This window comes from Fragaria vesca, linkage group LG4, assembly GCF_000184155.1.
Source record: "Fragaria vesca subsp. vesca linkage group LG4, FraVesHawaii_1.0, whole genome shotgun sequence".
Lineage (NCBI taxonomy): Eukaryota > Viridiplantae > Streptophyta > Magnoliopsida > Rosales > Rosaceae > Fragaria > Fragaria vesca.
This window is the reverse complement of record NC_020494.1, coordinates 3,418,390-3,429,603: the sequence shown is the minus strand read 5'-3', so window position 1 is coordinate 3,429,603 and position 11,214 is coordinate 3,418,390. Positions and strand designations below refer to the sequence as shown.

Genomic DNA, 11,214 nt, shown 5'->3' with positions numbered 1-11,214 from the left:
GTTTAGTTATTGGATTTTTAGTGGGAAATTAATTGTATATTTGGTTCAGGACGAGAGGAGGCCAGAGCAGAAGAAGCCTCGGAGCGACATCAGGCTTAGGCCTAATTTGTGAGTGGACTTTTGTTTTAAATAATGTGCATGCGAAATAATTTATGTTGTTGGAAAATAACCGAAATTGAGAATTTCGGTGAGTATGTATATATATCCATATTTGGATGATTATGAGAATAATATGTATATGAAGAAATGCTAGCTAGCTATACGTGCTTTTCCACCATACTGAGGTAAAATTTCATTATGGTGCAACGTGAGCGTTAGACGCAATCGTCGTAGCCCTATATAAATATAATAATTTATAGAGGGTATATGCGCGTATATATATTTATACACCGTCTTTTCTACCATAATGAGGTAAAATGCCATTATGGTGCGACGTGAGTGTTAGACGCAAGCGTCGTAGCCTTGTGTGAATTTTCTATTTGTCTTTGTTGTTTCAAGAAAATTCATATAAGGGATATGACGAGTGTAAAACATACATAATTTATTTTAGCCTGAGAGGCTCTATTTTTATGAAATGTTGGTGACTAGCGCGGCTAGTCACGTTTTGGTAAATTCGGTAAATTTTTAAAAGCTTTTGAGCTTGTTGCATACCGTTAATTGTTTTTCCACAGAAATTAAATCGGGAAAGCATAAAGATTTATTTTCTTTTAAATTTATTTTTGTCCACTCACTCTAACGGTTTCAAATATTTTTTCCCCTGGGCCTTTCTTTTTAAAATGTCCAGTCTCCAGAGTTCGGGTTGGATCTAGTAGGAGACGAGGCATAGTCACCCGCATTTCCTCCACCTTTCATCAGTAGGTTATCTATTTAACCTACCAGTGTTTTTCTTGCTTCCTCTAGTGTCTAGTAGCTTTGATTTTCCCTTGGGGATGTATAATATTATTTCGGTTGTGGGCGAAGGATTGATTACATTTTAGAATATTTAGCGGAGGATGTATGTTATCTTATTTAGATAATTATGTGATGAGTTGGAAGTTGAGTTTATTATTATTCTTGGTGGTGGTTGTTGGGGGAGCACGTAGGCTCCAGAAGTTAAGGGTGGATTGAGAATTTTAGAAGTGTTTGCAGGTTTTCTTTAGGAAGGGTTGTCCACTTTCAAAAGAGATTATGCCGAATTTTTGGTAATATTTTCCTTGGAGGTGGTTCCTGCAGGATTTACTCCGGGTTTTAAAGTAAAATTCGGGGTGGGTTTTGTCACTCATTCTACGTTGTTCATTGTTTTGACGGGTGGAGGGGTACACCATGAAGGTCTCTAGACCCCAAGCCAATCAAGACGGATGCTGTGAATTAGGGTTATGAAGAATAAATTAGTTTTTGGATGTCCGCTTTTTTGGACATAGTCTTTTGGGTTTAGTTTGATTGTCGACCCTTTTGGACTTTATTTTCTTCGTAGATTGTGGTTATTATCATCCTTTTGGATGGTAGCCTGTCTATTAACTTAGTCAGTTGAGCAGTGGATGTACTACGTGATCTTTAGATCCCTTAGTTTGAGCGAGAGTGCTCGTTGTATGATCTTTCGATCAATAGATGGGTTTACTCTCACGGAATCACATCCCTTTCCCTAAAAAAAAAAAACATAAACATTTCGCATCGCAGGTAATTTATCTATTTGACTCTAAATGCTAAGCACACAACTGTGGTTCTACAAAACTAAATACTTTCCACGAAAGCTTACAGTAAAGTATTTACCAACACATGATGGGTTCTAATGATGACCACTAAGTTAAGGACTACTTGATGACTTTTTCATTAATCGTTTAATTACACTTACTTTTCAATTATATTTTTCCATCTCAATTGTTCAGTTTTTAGGTCTATATTAGTAGATCACTTTTACAAATTTTTAGCTAAATTGGTGATCGTTAAGGAATCAAACTAAATCAAATCAATGGACGATCCAAATCTGTGAAACAAGAGCCGTTCAAGTTTATAATTGGTAAATTACATTTATGAATGCCTTAACAATTTTCAATATGAATGAAAATTTGTAGAGATGATCTACTCATATATATCTACAAAATAGACGGTCCAGATGTGAATATGCGATCGAAAAATGAGTGAAATGAATAAGTCCTCAACTTAGGTATTTTTATTAGAACCACATTCTCTTACCGACGCATATATTATCGTCAAAGCTGTCAAACTGGCCAAAGACTACACAAACGCACTAGTATTTCACATCAATCGATGACCGATTAATTTCTCATTTGGGCCTTAATTCTTCTTATTATGTCGCACGTAGATGCTCCAACTGACGGCATAGAGTTTTTTCTTAATTAAAGAACAGAATAGAAAATTCGAGAGATAGAAAAAGGAAAGTGACCTTAGCAGTGTGACTTGGTGGTAGTAACTATATCACACACACACACACTCTACTGAGCCTAAAAAGATAACAGTCCATATAAATAAGCGCGCGGCTTTCTCAAGCAAAGCGACGCAGAAAGAAGAAGCAGAGAGAGAGAGAAATGAGTAGCGAAAAGGTTCCCAATCCCACCATTGCTGCCACTCCTCCTCCTCCTTCTCACGGCGTTGAGTTCGTCAAGGGCATCAATGGCCTCGACAAGGTCGTCCTCCGTGATCCGCGCGGCAGTCTCGCCGAGGTAAAACTCCCCTCCACTAAACGCCGTCGTTTCATCCTCTCTCGAGGTTTCTCTCGCTTTCTGTGATCCCTCGAGATCTGATGCTTTCTCCGATTCCGTTTCGTGCTTTTTTCCGTCTCCGATTGTCCGGTTTGGTTAACTGTTTGTGTTTAGATCTGTTTCGCTCCGGTTGTTGATTCTGAAACCGCGAGGAATTTTGATTTCTAGGTGCTTCTTTGATTATATAACCCTAGCTTCAATTTTTGTTTAGAAAAAGATAGATTCTAAAGTAGAGGAAATCGAGAGTGAGGTTATGACTAATCCTTGAGCTTATGCAGTTACGAGGACAAAATCAAGAGTGTAGGCAAGTCTTTGTATACAAGAGTGAGGAAAAATCAAGAGCCAGGGATTCAATTGTGACCGCCGTATAGATATACCTTTCTTGTTTTGTCGATTTTGACAATGCTTGGTACATGCACACCGGTGATTCTTGAGGTTTAATCATATTAGTCAGGGATAGTAATGCATTGCTATGCTCTTTTCATCAACCGCAGTTGCGTTTTACAAAACCAAAATACTTCTGTCAGAAGTTGCAGTATTTGTGTTCTCTATGTATGAGTTTTGTTACTTGATTCTGATAAATGTGATAATTTAGTAAGCATTGCCTTTTGATTGATGCTGTCAAACTATGTTATACCACCAAGCCTAGCTTAGGGCACAAGGACCATGTTTAACACTCTCAATCTTATCCTTTGTGCTTAGTCGAAATACTGTGTGGAACAGCTGTCATTGCTGTGTCAGCAGATTAGTAGTAGGACGAGTGTCATTTGACAGTTATAAGGGATAGTTTTTCCAGGTCCCAAATACTAGTATGACGCTCACATTTTGGACATATCTGAAATGAACAAACTTCATTTTCCTTTCAGTTTACCATTCTCTTTTATTATGGTCCTATCAAAATTCAGGTTGCAGAATAGGTGTATATCTGTTATCTTATATTTATCTTGTCTTTCCAGGTGTATTTGTATGGGGGTCATGTAACATCATGGAAGAATGACCAGGGGGAGGAATTGCTATTTGTCAGCAACAAGGTACTAAAGCTTCTTCTGTAAGAGTTGTTGTTACTAGTGAACGTTATGGAACTTTCTTTTTGTTACCAGTATTTATTTTTTTCTTTTTTTTATATAGTTTAGCAATTGTTTATTGTCTCTTGATTTTTCCTGGCTTTACTGTTGCATACATATCATATTACTAAACTATTCTTGGGTCACAATGTGGTAGTATACCATTTGCATGGTTGAATGAGTGAAAGTTTATGTTCTTGTAATACAAAAGCTTTGAGAAGTATGTCAATGCCATCATTTTAAGCGTGTACTCAAACTCAGAATGTGAAAAAGGCTTTGCATACTGTAGAGTAAGCAGTGCTGACGTTCCAGATAACAATATGTCATCCATAATTATTTGTATCTGTCTCGTTTGCTTCTTATAAATGTAGGTGGTTTCTAACATTTGAATTAGTTGTATTACTATTAAAGTGGAGTAATCTTGTTAGTGATTACAGTTTCATGAAAAGTCTTGCATATTGTGTTCATTCTAATATTGAAACGCATAATCATAGAGTTGGAGTAAATGCACTAGTGTGTCAACAAACAGCCTTTCTCCATGATTTCACTTCAGGATAACAGACATATCGAAGTGACTGTGTGTGTATTACTCATACATACACGTGTTGCATATTTTCATGGTCTCTATTGGTTATGTCAGGATGTGTTGACTGTCAAGATACGTCAATAAGTCATGCAAGTTGGTGATAATCGAGGAGTAGTCTGGAATAGTTCAGAGAAGTAGTATTTTGGGTGAATGAATATGTGCTTTTACTTTGGGACATAACTTTGCATATTCTTTTGCTTTCGAACGTTTATTATAGGCTTCAATATATACTTGATTACCATCATGCATGTAACAGTGGGTACGGGTTAGGTAATACCTATTGGCATCATCCTTTTTCCTGCCTTAGATTGTCATCTTTCTTTTGATCACTTCAACTCAGAAACCAATTAACGTTTATACTTTCTCTTTCTTCTGCAGGCTGTATTTAAGCCTCCAAAAGCAATTCGTGGGGGGATCCCAATTTGTTTTCCACAAGTATGCACTTCTTCTAGTTGTCTTTCTTGCTTGGGTTGATTGTTTATCTTGGTGAAGGGAACTTGCACTCTGTCTATGCAGTTTTCAAATCTTGGTTCTCTTGATGCACATGGATTTGCTAGAAACAGATTTTGGACCGTTGACCATGATCCGTCTCCGTTTCCAACAAATACTTCCAATAAGGTTTTTGTTGATTTGATCCTTAAGCCTACTGAAGATGATATTAAGACTTGGCCTCACAGGTAAATACTGGGATGTAATTGCTGAATTATTGAAGTATCTGGAGATAGTTTTAATTAAAATCTCTATAAATTAATCTTTTCATTCATTGTTAGCACAAATGGGTCTAAATTAACTTGTTGATTTGAAGTTACGAGTTCCGCCTGCGAGTAGCTTTGGGACCTGGAGGAGATCTGATGTTGACATCTCGCATCCGGAATACCAACTCTGATGGGAAGCCATTCACATTCACGTTTGCGTATCACACTTATTTCTCTGTTTCAGATATCAGGTAATTACTGAACTGAATTTATGTTAGAATTGCTATTATAGAGTTGTTCACTGATGTCTTTTTTACTACTTTTTGTAATCTGTTTTTATATCAAATAGAGATGTGATATATAGCTTTATGCATGGAATAAAATTGTCACTCATAACAAGACAAACATTTATGTAATTCTGGTTATGCAATTTTGAAATTATCATAGCCTATAGTCGGACATTAAAATAAAGGATGCTACTTGCAATTCATCAAAATTGTTAGTCTTCCTAGTTATTAAGCTAGTGAAACTTTTTCCTCTGATTATCTATTTTGAACAAGAGCTGTTGCTTTTGAGAAACCTTTGATATACTCATGGCAGTCTGCATTGTCCACATTATCCAAAGTAAAAAGACCACAAATAATTAACATGGTTGAGCTGGCCTAGCAGCAGCTGGAGCACCCAAATCTGGGAACTAGACTTATTGTCAGGCATTGTTTTCATGTATATGTAATTGGATGCACAAGCTGTGACAACTTCATGTCATCATCTGCATGACATGCAAGTTGGGAATGAGTATTTCAGGATGTGGTCCTTTTATTTTATTTGGTTATTTCTTTAATTGTTTGTTTCTTTTATAATTATTCAAGTTGTGTTATTATTTAAAGATGAAGAGAGGTGAGAAAGGAGAGGAGAGGAGGGGGACAACACGTTTGGTGTGTGGTAACAGCGCCTATCTTATACAGGAGCTATCACTCTTGAGAAATTTTAATGTACTATCCCCATTGTTACCAACCGTACCGCATTTCCCAAAAGACAAAAAAAAAAAAAAAAAGAAAAAAAAAAGCAATTAACTGACATGGTTGGGCTGCCCTAGCAGCAGTTAGAGTTCAAATTTAGGAACTTGACTTACGGTGAGGCTCTGTTTCTCATTTGTACGTAATGTACAATTGCCACAACTTTATGTAATCATCCATGGGACATGAAGTTGGGAATGAGTATTTCGGGACCTAGAGAGTATCAACAGAACATTAAACTTCCTCTTATGTATCAAAAGCTTAATTATTGAACTTGCGCGCTTTGTTGGTTGAAATCCAAACATTTAGGAAATTCTTAAATATTTCATCCACTTGGTTTGTTTGGCAATTTTCTTCCAATCTGATGTATTGGGAATAGCTGATTACTTTCTCCGTCATCAAGAATATTTATCGGTGGTTTACATGCATATTCATGCTTGATTAAGTTTGATGTGCTACAGCTCAATAATGTCTCGCAGTAATAATGAGGGATGCTAGAAATGTCAGATAATAAAGTTATAGGAATCATTCCCAGTTATGAAAAAGCCCTCATAAGGACTTTGTGAATCACTTGAAAGAAGCTTATAATTTTTTATTATCCTTCCTAGAACAAAGGCCATCACCTAGCCTCACATTCTTACGAAGAGACAGAACTATAGTATTGATGAAAAGACACACTATATTATTAGCTTCAAAGATTCTTGGTTATACAAACAAGTCTTTGATTCCTAATTAAATGACAGATTGGTCAAGCCTCTAGACCTCTACATCTTACAGAGCATTTAATCTACTCGTTTTGAAAACCTTCTGCAGCATCTATTCATTCTTTTTGGTAGATGTGTAATAACTAATTATCTAAATTCTGATTAGGGCCTTCTACAAGATGAATTTACTAGGATGTACATGCATCCTTTTCTGTGTCTTGCTTGTGAACTCTGATGTGGACCTAGTTATCATCAAGGCTCGGTATTTTATAGAGCATATATGAGTTGTTATGTTCCCTATTATAAATCCGTAAACTGAATACATGATTTTCAATGTATATGGTCTGCCATTTGATGATCATATGAGTACTGTGAATCTTTTACAACGTGACTGTAACACAAAAAAAGAGCTTTTTCCATTAGTCATTTTTCTAACAGGAATTCCCGATGTCTTGTGCATATTGTGGTTAGCGCCCTAGGATCTTTTCTGGTCTTTACTGGTACTTTACGACTTAAGCAAAGTAGATAGATGAACTTGAAGATAGAAACACAGCACACACAAATTTATAGTGGTTCAGCCAAAACCCTGGCCTACGTCCACTTATGTGATCTCTCTTGAGAGATCACTAGCACTATGGAGAATAACAACCTGATTACAAGTACTTATTGAAATCCCTATGCTAATCCCCAACTCCCTGCTAGATCTCTCTATCACCCTTAGCTCTCGGTTTTCTGTGCTCTCTATCTTAACCTTAGAAAACCCCCTGCAGCTCCTATTTCTAGTGAATATGGGCTGCTGATACAAAAAGGTTTTAGGACTCCTAAACCTAGTAGACAAAATCCTAACAGATCTTGAAAGATTACTTTACTAGAACTTATAGAAAAAACCTCTTTCCTTTCTGGACTTGGATTTGCTTGCTGAATCCTAACTTCCAAATCATATCAACGAGCCAAAACACAACAGTGCATGTCTTCAACTTCAAAGCAATTTTCATTATAACATAAGTTCAGTTCTAGATGGTATTTTAATGTTTATTAGTGCTGGTGTTCGCTCTACAGTGAAGTTCGTGTAGAAGGCTTGGAGACCCTCGATTATCTGGACAACATGCAGAACAGGCAACGATGTACTGAGCAAGGAGATGCTATAACATTTGAATCAGAGGTAAGTTTACTAGGCCATTAATTTTCTCACTTTGCACTGGTTAATATGGTTCTATTTACTATATATTTAATTTCAATCTATGTAACTCTGATTAGGTGGACAAGATATATCTTAGCACTCCTACAAAGATTGCTATTCTGGATCATGAGAAGAAGAGAACCTTTGTAATACGTAAAGATGGTCTTCCAGATGCTGGTGAGGATGAATAAATTTAATTTATCATGTCCTTTCATCATGATGTTATTGTTGCTTGTTGTGTTTGCATTTTACACCATTTAACCTGAGCCATGAATAAAGAAAGCTCATTGTTGCATATACAATTGTAGCATTATTACTAGGGAGAAGATATATCTGGGCAGTTTTTCTGCCCATAAGATGCCTAAGATCTGTGTAGGGAACAGTTCACATTTCTTTCTTTGTTTATATTAAATGTATCCTTGCTTTGGATTGATTGATTCTTTAGGTAGTGATAGTGATTAGTGAAGGATAGTGGAAATTTCATATCAATCAACTGCCACATAGCCTTCTCCCAACCAAATGTGATTGATGATATGAAGCCTGGTCCTGTTATTTATAAGACACATGCTTTTATTAAAAGAATTAATAAAGCATGTACAATTCAAAATGTTCATTGAATTTGCTAGCTATCTAGTCCACATCTCATAGTAGCCATTGTAAGCTATCTCTCATCCCGTTATATTTATATTCTATGAGAAGTGAGATTCTTGTTGCTTTGAAATGCCTGCCCCCATTTTGTTCGTTGAAATTATTTCATGGTTTCTTTCATCCAGTGGTGTGGAATCCCTGGGATAAGAAGGCAAAGGCTATGGCTGATTTTGGAGATGATGAGTACAAGCATATGCTCTGTGTGGAGACTGCTGCTATTGAGAGACCAATCACATTGAAACCTGGAGAGGAGTGGAGAGGGCGGCAGGAGCTTTCAGCTGTTCCTTCCAGTTACTGTAGTGGGCAACTTGATCCTCGAAAGGTTCTCCAGGGAAGTTGAAAGATTTGGCACTCTGGGCTATATTTTGTACAGGTACATCCTGAGAATCCAAAACTAATGGACTCTCCTTTGCCATTGTTAGTAATGATCCAATGCATCAATTTGGTCATCTTGGAAAGTCAAAGATTGACATTTGATTTCTGTTTTGATTGTTTCACGTATGGTTAATACTTAATAGTAAGCTTTTTGTATGATCCGCTTATATTACGAAATATTATTTTCCTTCTTTCATTTAACTTTCCTTGAATAAGCTCCTTTATGCATATATATCTCAGAAATTTCATCTGATGAATATTATTTTCTTCTCATTTCACAATAGTATATTTGCCATATGATGGTAATATGATGGTATTTTCTTCTCAGAATAGTCTGATGTTACTTAATGTATGATAATAATTATCTTCACAAAATATGATAGTAATCTGTGTTTGACTTTGCAGGTATTTGTTGCACATGTACATGGGTCGGGACAACCAATTCTGCCCTCTATTTTTCGCTCCGAAATTTTTCTTATGTTGGGTGAAATAATAGATGTCAACAGTTACTATGGTGGATGAGAGACCACATGTTTCTGTTAGATGAAAACTCTTCATATGGGTTGAAAGTAAATGTTCTTGTTGATCAACAGTCAATTGGGTTTTGGGGGTTTTGGTTGCTTCTTATCACTTCTAAGCTCTTCATATGTAGCGCGTTACTGTATTCATCTTACTTGACAATGCCGATATACAATGCGAAACTTGACGATCTTTTCGGAAATTTGGAATGTTTCATTCAGATTTCATTCGGAGCATGAAATCCGACAATTATTACTTCTATATTTGTGCATGGGGTTGAATGTGCTTAGGGATCTGTTTACAATTGGCTACGAAGATGTGCTTTTTGGATCAGAATTGCAGTGTTTATAGGAATGCCTTTCTCACGCGCTCTTCAGGTACATAACCATTCCTAGTACCTGAAGAGTTATCATACGTCCATACCCAGTATTTCGGTTTCGGTTCGAACCCAAGTATGATATAGAAATGATTGATCAATTTGTGTCGAGAATTGCAAGCTCACTCTTACATTCCTCTCGGGCTCTTTTAGAACAAAATGACAGAGAGGAAGCATGTGAGCTCACAATGATTGTAATAATAGAGAAACAAAGTCAACAAACAATGTTGATAACCATATCGTAACGACGTTATTATGGACAATAGAAGATGAACGTGACGATTTCCAGGCATTGTCCGATGGAATAATCTGTTGCAGGTTTATGCGGATAATATGCTGATACTGACACAGCTTCATTACCAACTTGAGCACATAGCTGACCTAAGCTACAGTCATATATACACACAAATGTATGCGACTCCTATACTCGTTTTTTCCCAAAAATGTATGCGAGACTCTAGGGTTTGTCTATAAGCTTTTATAACAGTCAAGTTTTATAAGATTAGAAAGTACTCTTGATTTTTTAATTTGATTTGGTACACACATTAAGATTTGGTGGAGTGCACAACTAGTACCCTATAAACTTTTTAATGACTTTGATATTAAGGGAAATTGGCATTGCCCAAATTAATATCAATCTTCTTTGGAGTTATTTACCCGACTACAATATATACTCAAACCAAAGGAAATGAATTGTATACTCATACATCAGTTGATTCCACTGTTTGCTTGATCTAACCATGCATTAGTAGTAGTGAGGCCAGTTTGTGCGACTGTTTTGCATCATTTTCTCTCTACCTTGGACTAATTTTCGGATTTCTACAGGCTAGGAAAAAAGATTTCTATGTTCCAAAAAAATAAAAAGAACCCCAAGCTGAAAACTGCCCAAAGCACTAGTTTTTCTAGATTGTTAGTTGCTCATTATACCGAAATCATGAATAAACCAAAAATGGCAGCAGATAAGAGTCATAAGACATCGATTTCCACATTATTATGTCAAAATGGCGTAGTTCCAATGAATTTCATTTGTTAGGTTCAGGCTGTATCTGAAATCTGCCGTTCCCTTTTGTTATATTAGAATCGATGACCAATTGACCGTGACTTACCACCTTACCCACATCTACAATTTTTGTCTTTCTCATGAAATTCTTCTACTAGCTTTTGAACTCTTATGTTAGGTACGTATTTCCATTCTGAAGCACTATAATTCACCTTCATCTCGAAATGAATCTATCAACTTTCCCTCCTTTGTATATATCTCCTAACTCTCTTCCATTCACAGAACAAGACCTATGACTCTATGAACTTGATCGAGCAAGTTGAACTTTTAAAAGTCTGTAGTAATTGGTTTG

General features: G+C 36.4%; 1 protein-coding gene across 1 annotated transcript; it reads left to right on the top strand.

The window, feature by feature from the left end:
- Positions 1 to 2,452: 2,452 nt before the first annotated feature.
- LOC101310885 (putative glucose-6-phosphate 1-epimerase-like) lies at positions 2,453 to 9,683 on the top strand. Its single transcript, XM_004296416.1, has 9 exons — positions 2,453 to 2,660; positions 3,656 to 3,730; positions 4,728 to 4,784; positions 4,866 to 5,026; positions 5,155 to 5,295; positions 7,824 to 7,926; positions 8,022 to 8,121; positions 8,718 to 8,965; positions 9,373 to 9,683. The coding sequence occupies exons 1-8, from the start codon at positions 2,526 to 2,528 to the stop codon at positions 8,930 to 8,932; spliced, it is 987 nt and encodes a 328-aa protein (XP_004296464.1). The 5' UTR covers positions 2,453 to 2,525; the 3' UTR covers positions 8,933 to 8,965; positions 9,373 to 9,683.
- The last annotated feature ends 1,531 nt before the right edge of the window (positions 9,684 to 11,214 follow it).

Bases quoted from the DNA above. Each gene is read 5' to 3' on its own strand.
- LOC101310885 (XM_004296416.1), top strand. From the start codon at position 2,526: ATGAGTAGCGAAAAGGTTCCCAATCCCACCATTGCTGCCACTCCTCCT. The intron at 2,661-3,655 runs GTAAAACTCCCC...TTGTCTTTCCAG, and splicing joins CGCGCGGCAGTCTCGCCGAG to GTGTATTTGTATGGGGGTCA. The intron at 7,927-8,021 runs GTAAGTTTACTA...AACTCTGATTAG, and splicing joins CTATAACATTTGAATCAGAG to GTGGACAAGATATATCTTAG.